The sequence below is a fragment of the Paroedura picta genome, chromosome 15 (genome assembly GCF_049243985.1).
Source record: "Paroedura picta isolate Pp20150507F chromosome 15, Ppicta_v3.0, whole genome shotgun sequence".
In the NCBI taxonomy this organism is placed as follows: domain Eukaryota; kingdom Metazoa; phylum Chordata; class Lepidosauria; order Squamata; family Gekkonidae; genus Paroedura; species Paroedura picta.
The window spans coordinates 14,136,442-14,155,856 of NC_135383.1; the positions used below are offsets into that span (position 1 = coordinate 14,136,442).

General features: G+C 47.7%; 1 protein-coding gene across 2 annotated transcripts; it reads left to right on the top strand.

The window, feature by feature from the left end:
- Positions 1–487: 487 nt before the first annotated feature.
- EIF4H (eukaryotic translation initiation factor 4H) lies at positions 488–19,338 on the top strand. Of its 2 annotated transcripts, none has more exons than XM_077312568.1 (7): positions 488–642; positions 11,657–11,841; positions 13,187–13,251; positions 13,367–13,466; positions 14,706–14,774; positions 16,305–16,460; positions 17,077–19,338. In XM_077312568.1, exons 1-7 carry the CDS (start codon positions 584–586, stop codon positions 17,214–17,216), a joined length of 774 nt encoding a protein of 257 aa, XP_077168683.1. In that variant the 5' UTR covers positions 488–583; the 3' UTR covers positions 17,217–19,338. The 2 variants fall into 2 exon arrangements, with proteins under 2 accessions (XP_077168683.1, XP_077168685.1); XM_077312570.1 differs by having other exon boundaries at positions 14,706–14,771.
- The last annotated feature ends 77 nt before the right edge of the window (positions 19,339–19,415 follow it).

A 19,415-nucleotide genomic window follows, 5' to 3' on the forward strand; every position in this document is an offset into this window, starting at 1 on the left:
TACGCTTCCCTGAATCCTCTTTATGATTTGTTTCCTCTGTACTTTGCTGGCATAATAATAATAATAATAATAATAATAATAATAATAATAATAATAATAATAATAATAATAATAATAATAATAATAATAATAATAAAAAGGCAGGGCACGCGCTGTAGCAGGCAAGGAACCACCCGCAGACCTTGTGCCTACAAAGACATGTGCTCTATGGGTCCTCCTCCCCATAGCTCTGCCTGGAAGGCTGGACTCTTCCCCACCGGGGCTCAGTTCCCTGGGGATCTCCCACGAAGCACGCCTCTGAATCCTGAGCAAGCCTCCATCCCACCGCCTGGCTAGAGAGACTAAACGGTTTGTCCCTAGCTGGGCTCTTCCCCTTCCCCCCCCCCCCCGTTCCCCGCCCCTTGCGCCTATTCCGTCAGGCAGTCCCGCAGCCACCCCGGCGCCGCGCAGGCGCAGAGCGCGCGCGGGCGTCAGGCAGCGCGGCGGGCAGCCGCTGCGCTTGGCCCGCTATATAAGCGGCGCGGGGTCCTGCGGCGCTCGCTCGCGCTCGGGGGAGGCTGTGGCGGCAGGAGCAACAGCGGCGATGGCGGAGTTCGACGCGTACGACGACCGGGCCTACAGCAGCTTCGGCGGCGGCCGCGGGTGAGGGGCGCGGCGAGGGCCCTGGCGGGGGAAGGGGCGCCCTGAGGCGGGGCGGGGGATTGTGATGCGAGGGGAGGGGGGCGTTCACGCGGCGCGGGGCCGGGAGAGCAAACCGGGAGGGGCGGGGAGGAGGCCGGCCGGGGGAGGCGCAGCCGCGGGAAACAGTGGGGGGGGGGCGGGCTGAGCTCGCGTCGAGGCGGCGTGGAGGGGCTTCCTCGCCGCCGCCGCCGCCCCATAGCGGTGGGGAAGGGGCGATGGGCCGCTCCCTAGTTCGAGGTGGGCTGCTTGGGCTGGGGAATTGGATGATTTTTTTTTGGGGGGGGGAGTCCCGGTTAGTTTCCTTGGGGTGGGGGCGGAGAGGGGCTGGCCGGGCTCCCCCGAGGTGCGGACCGGGCTGAGGAAGGGCGGGGCAGGCCCTCGTGCTCCGCGCCGCCAGCGACAGGCCGGGGAGGGGGTGTGCGTGCGGAGGGGGGGGGTGCAGATCCCGCTTTCGGAGGGGCCGGGGCAGTGGGGGGGGGTGGAGGCGGGAAGCTGCCCCACGCCGGACCGAGACGGCTGCGCTACCAAGGTCACCGTCGTCTGCTCGGGATGCGGCGCCTTGCCAGGATTTCGGGCACGGCTGCTTTGGCTGGAGGGGCTGGGGATCGAACGTGGGGAGGGTTGCGTGCTGAGCTCGCTCCCTCCCTCCCCGAGCCCGGGCCCTGATCCATGGTCAAATCACAGTCCACTAGCACCTTTAAGACCAACAAAGATGTATTCAAGGCGAGAGCTTTCGAGGGCAACCACTCTTGAACTATGAACTGGCCCTCATAACAGTAGGGATATATCTGACCAACACGGCTACTCATTTGAATCTGCTGCACGGTGTTATTTATCCAGGGAGGAAAATCTGGGATTTGGGGCCTTTTTTAAGGAAGGGTTTTCTTTTCTTTCTGTTTTTTCTGAAGTAAAAGAAGTTAAAAGGGAATGAGAGGCGTACGAGGGGGCTGGATGTTAGTCTGGTTGTGAAGGCTCTCACGCATGGGGGATTGGAACTTAAAGCAAGGGTAACTTCAGAAGTTGGGGGGTGGCGAGGCTTGCTGGTCTGTGGGGCTGGGTGAAGGGGTCTTTCCCTCTGTAAATGGAGTTGAACAAGGCAAGAAGGTGAATATATATGATTTGATATCTAGGGATGGATGAGAATTTTATGGGAAATTAGTGTCAGCAGTATTAGGATCAGAGATGGATAATGTACAAAGGTAAGTATTGGGGGGGATCCAAGTTCTGTTGGGTGTTGGTACTGATGATGATTTTGTTTCTCTCTTCCACAAAATGGTTTGGACATAGGCACTAAAAAGGGGGTTAACTTTTTCCTCTTTTTCTTGCATAAATACACCTTTTATTATTTGGCAATAACATTATTATTGATTTTTTTTTGCTGAGGTTTCAGGCCTGGTCCTGTCTACATAGTGTTCCACCTCCCCCCCCCAGTCCAGTTCATGATTTTGTATTCTGCTTTCTTGACTGGCTATTTTGACATCTTCTAAGATCTGGGAATGAATAGTGAGTGGGTTGGAAAGGGAAGCCAACAGGGTCACTAAAGCTTATGGGAGAATGGGTTCAGAATGAGCCCTTATGTATGTCCTCACATGTTTTGTCTTTTCAGCTGATAAACCTTTTAAGTTTGCTGCGCTTCAGTTTATGTTGATCTTTCTCTCCTCATTCAGTTTGCCAAAAACGTGGGTAGCATTTGCTATATTTGTAGAATAACTAAGACTTTTGAGTCCTCATTCTGCTGTGTGCACGCTGGGGACTAGTCAAAAAGTGAACAGCCAGGTAAGCATTTATATATTATTCTTTAAGGCTTGGAATGTTACAAAGAAAATGCCAGAACAGCTTGCTAAAGGCAGCCTAATAAATTTATACTGCAGAGGTGAGGTCCGAATTGTAGCTTCAGGAAAGTCAGTGTTTTATGCTGATGTAGTTTGTGCTCACGAGGCCTTCTCCTCAGGAATGGCTGATTTTTCTGGAATAAGATGTTTTACTTATGTACACTCAGATTAAAAAGTTCTTTTTGGAGTCCATCACTTAGACTGCATGAAATTGCACTATTGAAGCTCCCCTGTCAGTTTTATTGTTGTTGCAATGCCTAAATTACTGGCAGGACTTTGATTTTTGGTGCCTTAAAGAGTTGTGTTTTGTATATATAAACATAAATCATCAGTGTATTTTTGGGTTTTACAGGATAAGGCATGCAAGATGCAGAGCTAAATTCCTGTCCTGGTGAATTGACCAGGTTTTTTCTAGTGGAGCACAGGAAATAAGTGATGGAAGGGGAAACATTTCAAAGGATAAATACAGGCAAGAGCAGTTGTCTGTGCCCACTTTTTGTGTGTGCTAGGGATATAGCAGCATTTTTATGTACCTGAGGTGAGATGCTGCATAAATGCCAAGAGTTTTTTAAAAAAAATGCTATGGCTGTGGTCAAGGAAGGGGAAGAAATTAAAAGGAAAAGTTGGTCTTGCTGTTTGTATTTGTGGTTTTATTACTTTGTGTGCATTATTTGTAGGGTAATTCTCTCAGATTCAAGGCAGTTTCCGCAGTGAATGTCAGTGCAGTAGGACATCCAATAAAGCATAAGGCTTGAATTCCAGAAACATGAAGGCAAGCAAGACTCTGAACAGAGCTGAAACAAAGCATAAGCATTAACACGACACATCAAACAATGAAGAAATTGCATAGCAATATCCTACTTAGAGCAACAGGCAGCATGGACTATACACAGTAGCATAGCCCACAAGTTACTTTTCGTCCTGTGGAGATACAGATTACCATGTGTGGGGAAGCATGGGAATACCAGTTAGAGAAGGATAGTCTGGTGATAACCTTGGTTTTAAGAAACAGGCTTGGGGGGGAGTGTTCTATGTCGAGAAAGGTTATGATGCCTTAAGGGTAGTATTCCAACCAGGTTTTTTCAGCAGTGCCTTGAAATGAACAGGGTGTAGTTTTGAGAACTTGCTACAGGTAAAGAGAATCCTAGTGATGTTCAAAGGGTCAAACCATGAGAGTTGAAAGAATGGTCCAACCTTGAGGATTGGAATTAACCTAATCTAATCATAAATAAAGAAGGCGTTGTGTGAAGTTAACTGTTAAGGTGTGTGTAGGGGAATCATACCTTTGAATGTTGGTGTTACCTAGGATTGGGGTGAAGCTTGTATATACTTGGAGCTTACTTTGATATGATTCATCAAACCACCACTACGAGATGGTAGAAAGACTTGTAAAACTAAGGGCACGATGCCAGGTGGAGAAAGCACCATTGTAGATGTACCGTGATTTTAATGTGCTTGTTTTCATTTAGAAGCTCCTGGTAACAGTAAGATGCTGAAACCCCTTGGAAAATGGGAGCATCCAGTTCGTGGCTCCTTCCCGAAATGCTGACCGCAGTAGCATTTCTGTAGATTTTCTGAAATTGCACGGATTATCTGAAACTTGCAAGGCCTGACTTTTACATTTTAATACCAGTGGAGATCAAGCCTTCATGAGTGGTTCTCAATCATTCAAACCTTTCCAGAGATACCCAGCTGTGCATCTTGATGGCTGCTGTACCATGCTATCAGTTTTTAATGGCTTCATTGTTGCTTGAATTCCCCCACACACGCACCTTGTTTCTCATTCAATTTACATTTTGTGAATTAAAGCAAAAGAGTCTGCAAATACAGCTTTTCTGTAATCACAGAGCAAAGGTATTATCTTCATTTCTGGATGGCAAATAAGGGATATCCATTTGTGACAAAGAAAGTTATTACTTTTTTGGAGAATTGTGTCTGTGTTGGACAAGACTTAATCTCTGATCTTTTGCAAATAGGTATATTAATTTTATAAATTGCTGCAACATTTACAATTATTTCTCCTCCCAGAGAATGGTTCTGAACTAAGATTGGTGCTTTGCTTCTTCCTTTTTACTAAGTTGTGGCCCTGCGTTAGGCAGTATGAGCATTTGACATCGGCTTCCCTGCTTGACGTGCAGGTAACAGGAACAAGCCCGGTCTGTTGGTGGGGTCACATGCTTGCTTCTCTCTCACCACCCTCAACTCTTCATCCATGTGGCAGGTTCATCACACCTGTAGTTGTACCACACCGTAGTTCATTGTTTACCCTTCTTATCCCTTGCCATGATTCATTTATGATTCATTGCATAGTGTGGGCTAGGGTTATGCAATCCGGTGTGCTTCCGCGATCACTGAAGCCCAAAGTGGGGAGGGGAGGGGCACCAGTGGTGCTGCCCCTCCCCTCCATGCTGTAGCCTTGGCCACTTCAGGCTTCAGTGATTGCCAAAGCACGCCACAGCGCACAACCCTAGTGTGGACACTGATATTTTAGGTTGGGGACATGACCAGGCATATTTCAGACATCGCTATCAAGATTCTGACCAACACCAAGCCTTAATCTAGGACCGCTAGCTTGCCCAAGCAGAGTTGGAACCTGTGAACGGTTGCATGGAAGTTTGGTTCTCAATCACTATATGATCGTCTGCTCTCATGCTGCAGCAGTGACCACCCTGTTGACTGATGCTTTTAAAATGAAAGCATTTGCTTGCGGTGGAATCGTGGCAAATGTGTGCAGTCCACTGACAGGCATCTGCAGAAGTTGATGCTGTTTTAATCGCATTGCGTAGTGACCTTTTCTTCCTCCCCTTCCACTGTAATGAAAACCTCCAATGGACGCCTAGAGTCCCATTATGGCTAGCATGTCCTTAAGATACACGTATATACAGTGTCATCAAGAATGTGGTTGGAATTGATCTGTCACTGGGAGCGAAGGATGTCCTCTTACCTGGGCACACTCATGATTTTGCATGACCCACCAGTTAAGATTTATTGAATCACTATTCTGAATTGTTCAGAATGCAGCATTTCTCCTCGTGTAATTATGAAAGCCAATGAATCATTCATGGTTGCTCATCTTAGACTTCGATCCAGGCACCATTTCTGCAATCTAGTTTTCGGAAGCTGAGCTGCCTCCCTCTAGTCTGTAGGATGGCAGTATTGCCAGTTTGGTGTAGTGGTTAGGAGTGCGGACTTCTAATCTGGCATGCCGGGTTCGATTCTGCGCTCCCCCACATGCAGCCAGCTGGGTGACCTTGGGCTTGCCACGGCACTGATAAAACTGTTCTGACAGAGCAGCGATATCAGAGCTCTCTCAGCCTCACCCACCCCACAAGGTGTCTGTTGTGGGGAGAGGAATGGGAAGGCGACTGTAAGCCGCTTTGAGCCTCCTTCGGGTAGGGAAAAGCGGCATATAAGAACCAACTCTTCTTCTTCTTCTTCTATTATTTATTTATTTAATTTTTTATTTGTTCCCCGCCACTCTTGGTGCGCCAGCTCGTGGTGGGTTACTTGATAGTCCCAATATAATAAAATAAGACACACACACACCACACACCCCATTAAAAACCCCATAAAACCTTACAGGAAAAAAATGCCAAACAATATCGCAGAAAATAAATATAAGCCCTCCCTAATACCCCATCAATCTCTATTACCCGTGTTAACAGCCAGTTTATGGAGCAGAGCTAGACTAAGACTGGAACCTGAAACTTTTGGTGCATGAGTCACCTTAACCTAAGCACTTTTCTTTCATACTTTGTAAGATGTCATTTGTCACACCCCTGGAAACATAGTGTGCAAACAGCAAGGCATTTCTGTTTCAAGAAAAATGGAGTTACTTCCCACTTGGGTGCACTGGCAACTTAAAAAATGTAAAATTCATAATTGGTGCAGATGTGACTGTCAGGAGTAACCTCAGTGCATGGGGGTTGTCATTCTCTCATATTATGCTTTTATGTACTTAAGGCCCTCGTCTTCTTTGTTTCTTCTTTGCCCACTTTCCCAAATCATGCTTTTACATACATAAGTAGAGTAGGTTTTTATACCCCTCTCTTCTCTGCTTTAAGGCGTCTCAAAGCAATATACACTCACATTCCCTTCTCACAAACAGGCGCCTTGTAAGGTGAGTGGAGCTGAGAAAGTTCTCAGAGAACTGTGACTGGTAGAAGGCCACCCAGCAGGCTTCCTGCAGAGGAGTGGGGAATAAAACTCATTTCTTCAGATTAGAGTCTGTTGCTCTTATGGTCCATAAGATGTGATGTCTAATTATTTTTGTCTGCATTTCTGGGCTCGTTCCATGCTAGCTTTCATGGAAGCGCTGAAGTGTATTAAAGAATGCTTGGATCTGCTCTGTTGACATTTGAGGCCAATTTCTGTTGGCATTTTTCTGGGCAACTTAGCCAAGTCCGATTCCGGCCTACTGAGCCCCCTGAAATTTTGTTCGGCATTTTGAAGATGAAACAACTAAGATCCCTCTGGTGGCCTTGCTTTTTATCTTAACTCTATTGATGATTCTGATGTTTATCTAGTAACTGAGTGATACTACACTGCTTATCTAAATGATCATGACACGAGCAAAATCCGCGGCGTAAAACATTTTGTGGTCAAATCTGTAAATTGGTCATTGGACAGTTTCTCACCTTAGTTGCAGAGACCTTGTCCTGGGAAGATGGCAGCCATGTAGAAAGCATTTTGTCTAGCAGTATGGTCTAAGCTAGGAGTAGTCAAACTGCGCCCCTCCAGATGTCCATGGACTACAACTCCCATGAGCCCCTGCCAGCAAATGCTGGCAGGGGCTCATGGGAGTTGTAGTCCATGGACATCTGGAGGGGCGCAGTTTTGACTACTCCTGGTCTAAGCAAACTAAATTGCCTGGATGTGGCTGACACCGTATGCACGATGTGTTAACTGCCTGCCTGCCAACATCTCGACGATGAGCTCCCAACTGACAGAACCAGCTGGCTGGGATAATTTGTCGTTCCAAATATCTTTGTGGATGATGGAGTGGATTTATGCTGTCTTAGTGTAAGGCCTATTGGACGAGTCGATAAGCTTAGTGCTACCTAAACAGTTGTTTTGGGTTATTACTGGCTGTCACTCATTCAGATCTGTATTCACCGTCATGAAGCCCATTACTCATTTATTTATTTATATTTATATACCGCCCTCCCCAGAGGCTCAGGGTGGTTTATGCAGGACATCCCATGCTCTGAATTGGTGAGAGACACTTGCCATTTCCCCATTCTAGAAGAAGAAGAGTCGGTTCTTATATGCCACTTTTCTCTACCCAAAGGAGTCTCAAAGTGGCTTACAATTGCCTTCCCTTTCCTCTCCCCACAACAGACACCCTGTGAGGCTGAGGGAGCCCTGATATTACTGCTCAGTTAGAACAGCTTTATCAGGGCTGTGGCAAGCCCAAGGTCACCCAGCTGGCTGTATGTGGAGGAGGAGCGGGGAATCAAACTCGGCTCACCAGGTTAGAAGTCGGCACTCCTAACCACTACACTAAGTTGGTTTTAATCATTCAACTTACACGTTCAGCCGATATGGTTAAAAGATATTAAGGGTAAAGTAAATGATCCTCTACTACACTGATACTCAGTGGCTCAGGCTCTCTGATATACCACATTGTGGCTCTTCTAAGCCCTGCTCTGCATGTGGCACCTACTTTGTAGTCTTAAGGAAGTGGGCAAGGTCAATCTCGGGTGTTTTGTTTTTACCCTGCAACTGATTCCAGAGGAATGGGCTAGGTGTGAGCCTTTCTGTGGTGCAAACCCTCAAGTCACAGAGAGAAGGAACCAGTGCAATGACTTAACTGTTTTTTTACCTATGCACTCGATTTTTGTGAATCATCACTCACTTCAGTGAATTCAAATGATCTTTTTGTGTAGAACTCAGCTACACTTCTCATGGTTTCTTGGATCCACTGTGGAATGCATACTCAGTTTGTGTTGGGCATAATGAATGATTGCTAAATATCAGCCCATTTGTGCATCTCGAACATGGTTCTCATGGCTGCACATAGCTTGTCAGCCATTCAGAGGGGCTTTGTGGTCTAATGGTCAGTGTGTCAGTTAAAAATCTGGAAGATCCAAGTTCAGATCTCCATTCAGACCTGAAACTCATTGGAAGACTTCAGCCTAGGATGAAATGGAAGAGTGAAGAGTCTGCAGCCGTTAAACATCTCATGCAAGAAACTCCACAGTTCCCCGCAACACAATTTGAAAATTACCGCTTCAGCTTGCAAGGCTGCAGCAGGGAGAGCTCAGAAATTGGCAGGCAGCGCCTTTGCTGCCAGTAACAAAGCCAGCATGCTGAGCATCAAGTTGTCAGTCAGCCTTTGATTGCTAACCTTGTAGGTGAGGAAGGCTCAGCTGTGCACTTGGCTAACCTCCGGGGAACATGTCTACATGAAGAGTTCTGTTTTTCCTGAATGCGTATGTGATATTTATGGCTTGCGGCCAAGAGTAATTAGAAATATTACTTAATTGCAAGCCTGTGCTAAAGGAGAAAGGGCAAGTTTCTGTCCCCAAGGGACTTGGCTGAATGATCCCTTGTACAAGTAAGTGGCAGGTCAGAGAACGGAAGGTGCTACTGGACTCAGTGTAACAAGCTTAGAATCCAGTGGCACCTTTAAGGCCAACAATTTTTTATTCAAGGTATGAGCTTTCGTGTGCATGCACATGAAGGCTCATGCCTTGAATGAAAATGTGCTGGTTTTAAAGGTGCCAGGGGTCTCTAAATTTGTTCTGCTGCTTCAGGCCAACATGACTATTTACTTGAATCTACCTCTGTATGTGTGTGTGAGAGAGAAGACTCAAGAAATTCTCTTTGATACTTATCCAAGGGGAATCCACACCTACTTCCCCAAAACACTATGCTCTCTTGAGTGCCTATTGCCAAATCACAACCTGTCTTTCAGGCTGGGTTGTTTTGGTGTTTACCGTCCATGAAGCCCACAGATCTGGTGGTGCTGGTGCTCTTTTGCTTTGTTTTGTTTTTAAACCCGATTCTCTTTCTCCACTGCTCCCCAGCACGTCACAGTGTTAAATACTATGAGTTTCGGGCATTCTCCCTGTTTCTGGATATTCTGAGCCAGTCCCAGTGAAAGCGCTTGAGTCGGGAGGTTACTTTGTAAGGTGATTGAAGTAGTGGGCCTGGAGATGCAGAGGCCCTTAATCTCTCCCCCATGTCCATAGAAAATGGATTCTGCTGTTTTGAGAAAGCACTTGATAGAGTAGTGACCCTGTTTACTTCCTATCCTTTGTAATCGGCCCTATCCTGCATGCTCTGGACGGATGTAAACAAAGTACTCAATACAGGTACATCATATCTGCCCTCCAAAGGACTTGCTAGTAGTGTTTCAGTCTTAATAGCAGTCCTGGCACAAAGTTAGGCCCATGTTTACCCAGTTAGCTGCATCTGGATTGGATTGGGTAAGTGTAAACACTGGTCTGTTAAGACTTTTGAATTTTCTTGGGGGGGATGGGACAGAAATTTGTACCACTTCCCCTCCTTCCACCACAAGCACAACTGCCTACGTTGTTCCTGAGGATCTCCTGGCTCTCAGGAACAATTTTTTAGGTGTCCCTCTTGCATGGCTGGATATAGGCTGCTTCCTAAAACACTGGACTGAATCTTGCCACAACAGAAACATGCGTCAATCTGTCATTCTCCACAATTTAAAATAAAAAATACTGCCTCAACATAAATTTACAGCTGCCGTTAGATTTGGCCAGAGATAACTTTCTACCGGCTCCCAGCATGTGGCTGCAATGAGGATGGTGAATGTATTTAGAGCCTGGTTGGGCCTGAGAGGCTGGAGAAAAGGCTTCTGTAAGGCTCTTGACGTGTCATTGTGGGTTTCAGATGTTGCCTGAGCCATGGCAGAGCTCCAGCTGCAGAGAGAAATCCACTCCCATCATCAGCGGCATACAAACCCGGCAGGTTACAGATTCCTAATAATACAGGGATCTTGCATTTACTATTCAGGGAAAGGGTGATACTTGGAAGTGTGTGTTTGTATCGACACAACACAGAAGAAGATTCACAGCTGTGCCAGCAACTTGACAATGAACTTTGTATAAAAATGCTTGCAGCTAGTTGGGGTATGTTCCAGCAGGAGAGTTGTTAAGATTGACTGGATAAGGAATCGGATACGGCTTTCCCAACCGTAATCCAGGAAACCTTATGAGAGATGCTTCCATGCTGATGTGCTTGGGATTTACATGGGGTTAATCTTTTGCCCGCTTCCACGTTACAGAGCTCTGGCTTTCTAGCAAATGCACCATAGCGACTTTTTAAAAAGTTTTCACTTATACAATGATGTTGTCGGCTTCTGGAATATTTGCTGTTGTTTGGCTGGAGTCCCTGTGCCGGAGTGGCTCTTTTCCTAGCACAGTTTCCTTTAAACTCAGGATGCCCGGATTCTCCTCCATGCAAAGCATATATGGTCCCATTGAACTTTGCTTTTTTTGGCTCCATAGCTGTTCTTTCACCCCTTCCTCTGTCTACATTTTGCTCCTAAGGGCTTCAGAGCAAAGACATGCCTCTCCTGTATTGTTCTATCTAGGAAGTGCTGCTTACATAGAGCAGGAGTGGCCAAACTGTGTTTCTCAAAAGGGCCATGAACTACCATTCCCATGAGCCTCTGCTAGAGGTGGTCTGTGGACCTCTGGAGAGCCACAGTTTAGCCACCGTCCTCTCTTGACATTGTGATCCCACCACGCTGCTGTGGTCTCTACACGCCATCCATTAGGCTTCCTGAGAAATCATTCTGCTTAAAGGATGCATCTGAGCTTGGCTTGGACCAAGGGTAGTCAAACTGCGTCCCTCCAGATGTCCATGGACTACAATTCCCAGAAGCCCTGGGAATTGTAGTCCATGGACATCTGGAGGGACGCAGTTTGACTACCCCTGGCTTGGACATTTCCTCTCCCCCCCCCCCCCAACACACACACACACCAAAATGGTTTCTCCCGATTGCCTTTTATTTTTCTTCTTCTTTTTTTAAGTTATCAGGTGCCGGGTTAGTGCCAAACATGCTTCGCCGCAAATGCACTTCCCGAGCGGAAGCCAACCGCTCCTCCTCCGTCCCGCTGGGAGCACTCTCAGGGCAGAGACTGTAATCCTGCACTTGTCAACAGGTCTCGCGGCGGTTCTGGCCTCGGCCCACGCAAACAGAAAGAGCTGCCAACAGAGCCCCCCTTCACGGCGTACATTGGAAACCTCCCCTTCAACACAGTCCAAGGAGACATCGATGCGATCTTCAAGGATCTCAGCGTCAGGAGCGTGAGACTAGTCCGAGACAAAGAGACAGACAAATTTAAAGGTCAGTGCTTCCATGTGTCCTTTCGCTACTGATCCTGCTGTGTCGGTTGTCCATGGGGAGTTTCCTGATAGCAACAGGTGGTGTAGCTGTGGCTCTCCAGATGCCCATGCTGGCAGGGGCTTGTGGGAATTGTAGTCCGTGAGCATCTGGAGAGCCACAGTTCGGCTTCTCTTGCCTGTAGGTGAAGCTACTTATTGCCTGCTTGTGCCCTGTGAACTCAGACCCCACAGCCTTGTTTGCAGAATCAAGGATCTGTTAATAAGTGCCTGCACAGCTGTGTTTTCCAAAGCTAGTACTCCAGAACTCTTGTTGCTCTCTAAGGTGCCACTGGACTCTATCTCTTTTGGGTTTGGTCAAAATGGCTTTTGGTTATAAAGTCAGTAACCAGAGGAAAGATTTTATAGCTATACTTGCTCCACCCACATCATGGAGAGTTTGTTGCATGCTGTAGTTTAGCCTGGAACACTCTTAGCTACAAATAGCAATTGTTTGAACTATCTTACTACTCTGTTAGGAGATTACTTCTCTATACTGAAGTTGTTTTTCAAAATATGAAAATTGAAGTCCCTTGATAAAGCCAAAGAGCGAAACGCGTTCGCATTTATATAAAAGAATAAAGAAGAATGGAAGTTTGAAGACTCCATAAAAATCATTTTTGTACATTTGATTTGCCATATTGGTATCCCAATGCCTCTGTACTTGACCTGCAGTTTAGCCTACAGCAGGGGTTCCCAAAGCAGGTAATAGGCTCCCCACAGGGACAGTGGCAGGATGCAGGGGGGCATTGAGGAATTTGGGGGCAGTAGGGTGGCAGCAGTCTGACCCTTTGTTCTGCAGCTGCGTTTTCTTTGCAAGACATATCCTAAGGTGGCTTGCCAATGATCTCCCATCCAAGGCCTAACCAGAGCTGACCCTGCTTAGCTTCCTGAGGACAGCAACATCTTCAGAAGTTGGTCTGAAGGAGCTCATATTCCTGCTGAACGCCTTCCCTTCTTCAGACTCTGTCCTTCCCTGGCTTTGCCTCATATCTCCAGGAATTTCTTAACTCAGGGTTGGCAACCCTTCCCCAAAAGTCTGGTAAGGTCTGCTTGCTCCCCCCCCCCCCCAAAAAAAGGGGGAAATATAGTGTGTTTTGGTTGGATCTGCAGTAGACCTAACTCCAGGAAAGGGGTGTTTTTGTATGTATGGGGGGGGGATTAGGATGTAGCTTGGGAGCCAAAGGAGTGGCAGCCCCAAAAAGTTCAGGAACCACTGGCCTAAAGTGTGAAGTGGCGTGCTCCCAGCAGCAGACATGAAACTTAGTTTAAATCATACCATCTCTGTCCGTTTGTCTCTTGTCTTACAGGATTTTGTTACGTAGAATTCGATGAAGTTGAGTCACTTAAGGAAGCGCTGACATATGACGGAGCGGTAAGCAATGCTCTCCTCTTTATTTTGGTATGATACATTTCAAGAAATGACGGCAACTGTCTGGAGTGGGCTTTGTAAACAGATCTCTGTTTTTTCCCCCAACTGTATTTGACAGCTTTTGGGTGACCGGTCACTCCGGGTGGACATAGCCGAAGGCCGGAAACAAGACAAAGGTGGCTTTGGTTTTAGAAAAGGCGGCGGTCCCGATGACAGAGGTGATGTTTTAAACGGGGTCCTTAATACGTTACAAACTGGAATTATCGTACTGAATTTGATGGATTCACGCAAGCCTATTTATATGCATAGCATGAAGTGTTTGCAGAGGTGTTACGAAGTCCCCTTGACTTTCATAAAACATAGCATAGCCTTTGGTGCATGCTCTCAGAACCACACAGCAGAATGGGGGCAATTTCGAGTGGTGTCAGGGGTAGTCAAACTGTGGTCCTCCAGATGTCCATGGACTACAATTCCCATGTGCCCCTGCCAGCGAATGCTGGCAGGGGCTCATGGGAATTGTAGTCCATGGACATCTGGAGGACCACAGTTTGACTACACCTTGTCTAGAAGGTCTCCCATCCAGACCAGATGCTGCCCTCTTTAGTTTCAGCCTGCTTGCTGCTTTTAGTTTTGAAAACTCTCCTAACAGTTTTCTTGCTCCCGAGCGAAGGGTGTACCTATCCTCATCCCCTGTTCTATGCAGAGGGAACTGGACTTCCCTTGGCCTTCACATCAGGTCATCCTAGAGAGAGGAGTGAAACATTTGCCAGAAAAAAAGGAAGGAATTGATGCTGATGATGGGGGTCAAAGGTGGGTGCTGGGTCAACTGGGATTGCTCATTGGGCCCAACGCAACTACTAGCAGCTAAAAATGGTATAATTTGAGGTTGACCAAATGGAAAATCTCTCTCCTGTGGCGTGTATATTTTCAAGTGTCTTGGACTTTCTAATGTTTTCTTTCACACCCCTGGGTAATTTTGTATGGCTCATAAGTTTAAAGGCTCTCGGAATAGAATTCGTAACTGCTACAACAGCATTATGTGTTTTCTGTGACAACCCCCCACCCCACCCCCCAATAGCTTCGCAAAGCTCAACTGTCCTCCTCCTGCCTGTAAGGGATTTTGGTATAGCCGGGGAAAAGAAGGGATCTGTGTTCTAAAGCCGCACCAGTCCTGACAAAGCTGACCCTTTGGCAGATCTCGTTGTAGTCCTTAAGGGCTCAGGCACGGATGAGTCTCCTGTCTGGCTCCCACATGCTGGGGAGATGAGCGCCCCTCAAAAGCCTACCAGGCTGTCCTCTCCCAGGTCAGGTGTCCAAGGATCACCTCTTCCTGCAGAGTCCGATGGTCAGATCATAGATAGTGTGAGGCTCACATAGTGATGGCATTTCCACCACTTGGATGTACTGGACTCAACGTCCTCTTTTGACCCCTGCTTGTGCTGTGGCTTCCTTTTTAGGCATGGGCGGAGGTCCCCGGGAAGCACGAGGAGGTGGATGGGATTCGCGAGATGACTTCAATTCTGGTAGCAGTATTTACACTACTTGTTTCCTAATTACTGAAAAGTCTTCAACGTCTTTCCTTTCCTTTTTTTTTTGTTTGTTTTTTTTGTTTGTTTTTTTGCTGCCTACCGTCCCAACGCTGTCTTGTTGGCCACTAAGGCAAGAAGTCCAGGGTTTTATCCAGAAGGCACCATTTGCAGAAGATCAACCTGGCAGAAATTACGTGTGTGTTCTTGAGAGCCAGTTTGGTATAATGGTTAGGAGTGCGGACTTTTAATCTGGCATGCCAGGTTCGATTCTGCACTCCCCCACATTCATCCAGCTGGGTGACCTTGGGCTCACCACAGCACTGATAAAGCTGCTCTGACCGAGCAGGAATCTCAGGGCTCTCTCAGCCTCACCTCCCTCACAGGGTGGCTGTTGTAGGGAGAGGAAGGGAAGGCAAATGTAGGCCGCTTTGAGCCTTCTTCGGGTAGAGAAAAGCAGCATATAAGAACCAACTCTTCTTCTTCTTCTTGTGATGGGGATTGGTTTAGAAGAGCTCCCCAGCTATGGCTACACTGAGAAGGGGGGCATCTACCTGTCTCTTTTCTTCTGGTACAGCAAGCAGATCTAGACTCGATTAAAAGTCCAGGCACGACTTCAGGAGAATTAGATGTTGGCTTAACTGGTTTCCCCCCCTTTTGAAGGCCTTAATTTTTCATTGATTACAGTGATAGGAGCAGGGCGTAGATCGTTAAGAGGGGGAAATTCAGACTTGCTCGCAGCTGAGAGGCGAGATGTTCTTCTTATACTCTGTCCTCAACCTGTCTATTGGAGGGTTCACATTTTGTTAATCCAAATGCCCAGGGACAGCCTGGCTCTGTGCAAGATGCTCCTGTAGTGCGGTGCCCTCTGCCGCTATGCTATTCACTGCACCCAGCCTTTTGTTGGGTCCTGTTTAGGCATGTGCAAGGAGAAGATTTGGACTGGCTTTGGTTCAGCTGAAACCATTCAGGTCTATGGGGATTTTCCCCTTCTGGGCTCTGAGGGAGTAGGAGTTTGAGGTAGAGGCACCAAAATTGCAGTGTCGCTGCGGGAGCTTCTAAAAAACAAACAAACAAAAAACACACCCAAGTTGCAAAAAGATTGGACCAGGGAGTCCAATTCTAGGGGTACCCAAAGAGAATGTCCCCATCAAATCTCTCTTCCTTCCTGTGGTGAGAATCTGAGTGACCCTAGGATTGGATTCCTAGGTCAAATTTTTTTGCAACTTGAGAAGAGGCTCCTGCAGCCATGCAGCAAGTTTGGTGCCTCTATCTCAACACACGCCTTCCCCCCGAGTTTGAGAAAAACAACCAAGGGAACTTCCTTCTCTTTCCTTTAACTTCAAAGTTTAATCAGCCCCTTGCTCAATTGAGTTCCCCGTTTAAAGTTATCGGGAAACAGCGATTCAGACCGGATTCAGCAGATTTGTGCTCAAATCTGAGACTTTGCAGCGAGATCCAATTGAATTGCACGTGCCTAGGTGCAAGATGTTAAAAGGGCGAGAGCTGACTTTCCGGCATTCCTTCTAGCCGGCTTCCGAGATGACGACTTCCTGGGAGGCAGAGGCAGAACACGCCCTGGTGACCGGCGAACAGGCACTGGTCCTCCAATGGGGGGCACTGGTCGCTTCAGGGATGGCCCTCCTCTTCGCGGGTCTTCCATGGACTTCAGAGAGCCAACAGAAGGTAGGCTGATGCTGGGCTGTGTTTCTGCAGAACTGAGCTGATGCAGCTAGCAGCCTGGTGGTCATCGCTGCGACATTGTGTAAAGGGTCCTTCCTTCTCCTGTGGCTTTGATGCTTGGCTACTCAGGCCTCCCACGTACAAATATAGGCGGCTAATTCTGCGTTGAGCAGCGGTTGGACTAGATAGCTTGTATTGGCTTCCTTCCAAGTTCTGCAAGAATACCCCAACCCCCCCCCCCAGGAGGCAATGGAAGGAACTGAGCAAACAAAACATTTATAGAATTATAGCACCATAGAAGTTTAAGCACTAAGGTAGGGTTTCCTGTCTGACTGCCTGAGCCACCACCCAGCATGGAAAGTGGCACACTTGATATTCATGATCAGGAGGGGGAACTCGGCTGCCTCATGCGCCCCCCCCCCCCCCTTTCCGGCTTTGCCTCCACTGACGAAAAAACCTCTTGCAATGTACTCCAAATGCAGAAAGCCTTGCTAGCAGGCGTTCATTTTCCTCATCTCCCAGGGAGCTCTTTTACTTTTGTTCCAACCCCAGCCAGTCCCATCTCTCATTCTCTCTCTCTCTCTCTCTCTCTCTCTCTCTCTCTCTGTCTCGCTTCCAGAGGAACGAGCCCAGAGACCCAGACTCCAGCTCAAGCCGCGGACGGTTGACACCCCTCTCAACCAAGTAGCCAACCCCAACTCTGCTATCTTCGGTGGAGCCAAGCCAAGGGAGGAAGTAGTAAAGGGAGAAGAAGACTGAGCTGGAGGGACGGGGGGACGCAAAAACGGGGAACGGGATAGAGGGAGGGACGGGGGAGGGGAGGGTGGGAGGGGAGAAAGCGCAAGACAGCCCAGAGTGTCTCTACCTGTGCTCGAACATTAACCCTGCGGCCACCGTTCCTGTCATCCAACACTTGCCCTCCTCGAAACGGAAGACGGGGGGGGGGGTGAAAAAAACCGAACCCAAACCAGAGCTTGTTGAATGCATGTCAGCCGTTAACAAGTGGTTTTTAGTACGTTCTTGGCTTTGCTGTATCTAGTGCCTGCGTCGTCTTAAGTCCCCCCCACCCCACCCCAAGCCCTGGTAGGTGGCTCTTCACTGCGGAAGCACTCCCCTCCTTCACGGATGTGGACTTCGGTAACCTGAGGTGCTATTCCATCTTTCTTCCAAGACTCACAGGTCGAGGCTTCGGGCCTGTTGCGTATCGTTCTGACTTCCGTGGTGCTCCTCTTCCCTCTGCATGTTTTTGCTCCCCTCCCACGGGCCTCCACTCAGCATCCTGGCCACGCAGAAGTCACTTGAGTCCTGGAAATACCGCTCCCCCTAGAACAGGGGTAGTCAAACTGCGGCCCTCCAGATGTCCATGGACTACAATTCCCAGGAGCCCCTGCCAGCATTCGCTGGCAGGGGCTCCTGGGAATTGTAGTCCATGGACATCTGGAGGGCCGCAGTTTGACTACCCCTGCCCTAGAATTAGACTGCTTACAGAAAAACACTGGACTAAAATAGGATCACTGCCTTGGGTCGCCCGGCACTATGAAATCGGTATGAGGTCATCCGTCTGTGCGTGTTTATTTGCAGGCAGCATAAATTTGTCCTTTCCCCCCCCCCCCTTAGAAAATGTAAAATGGCCACAAGAGCAGTGAGAGGCCGTCTGAACTGAGCACGCACTAAGAGCACGTGTTGGCTTTCTCTGTCCCAAACGCACCAAGAATTGAGCCAGCTTGAAGAGTGGCAGGGTGGGCTTGCTTGGTGTCTCGTCTTTGCCTGACTTTAATTCTCCTTTGCACTCACTGGTTGGTGCTGTAATGTAAAATCCAAACCTTTCCCTTAAAAAAAAAAATACTTGCTACCAACATTTTAACTGCTCCCTTGAAACCAATGATTTTTTATTTTTTATCTTGGCTTTGTCTGTTTGTAGGAGCATCTGTCCAACGGCAGCCAGACGTTGGGCTCTCTCTGCACCCCCCCCCCCCCCGAATTTTGCAGAAGGTCACAATTTGGTTCATGCTCGGGTTAGCCTTTCCCCTAGTGGATTGCATATAACTCTCTTCCCCCCCACCCCCCCAGCCATTGGCACTGAACGATACAAAGGCCAGATAAAGCATCTTCCAGAGAGAGAGCCCAAACCCTCATACCTGAAGGGGCTTCCGCTCTGCTGGGCAGCTTGGAATGTAAGTCTGAAGGAAAGGGAACCGGACAGTTGTGTCCCAGTCGAGAGGGAAGAGCAGCTTCTGTTGGCCGTGCCCTTGCTGGTCCAGTCCAGGTTACAAGGCTTCCATTCTGGGTAACGTGAGATTTTTGCGGCACCCAAGGGTTTGCAAGGACATCAGGCTGAAGGGGGAGTTGGCTCTCCTGTGGATCATAAAGCTCTAGACTGCAGGGCTGCTGTCTCCCATGACACCCCCCCCAAATTAAAATAAGCCGTGTCCACTATGGAAAAAAGGAGTTGGAGGTCCTGTTAGATCAACAGGATCTTGGAAACGGACCTGTCCCAGGAGTGTACAGAAGCAAAGGCTTCCCTCTGCTCCCCCGTCCCCTTGTTAAAAAGTTACTTTTGAGGATAAGAACCATTTGACTAACGCTACCATTCTTTGACATGCATTTTTGTGTGATTGTGTCCCCCCAAAAAATCCATCCGACGGCCCTCTCTTATGTTCTGAAATGTGGAAGAAGCCCCAAGATTTTAAGAGCAAAGAAAAGAAAAGGCTCCAATGCAAAGCTCACTTCGAGTCAATGCTTTTGACTTTTAAATGTGTAAAATATTTAAAAAAAGGAAACCCCTTCCAGACACTTAACACATTCTGCTTCATGACAAAGTAAATTTATGGATATGGTATTTTGTGAATGATCTTTTAAATAAAGAAAACATTAAATAATACTTAAGGCTGGTCTGTTTTGGAATTTGTTTTTAGAAATGGGGTTTGTAGAGAGACTCCAGTAATTGGAGAACTAGTT

Excerpts from the sequence above, each read along its gene's own strand:
- EIF4H (XM_077312568.1), top strand. The coding sequence starts at position 584 with ATGGCGGAGTTCGACGCGTACGACGACCGGGCCTACAGCAGCTTCGGC. Across the intron at positions 13,467-14,705 it reads CGGCGGTCCCGATGACAGAG|GCATGGGCGGAGGTCCCCGG; the intron begins GTGATGTTTTAA and ends CTTCCTTTTTAG. Across the intron at positions 14,775-16,304 it reads AGATGACTTCAATTCTGGTA|CCGGCTTCCGAGATGACGAC; the intron begins GCAGTATTTACA and ends CATTCCTTCTAG.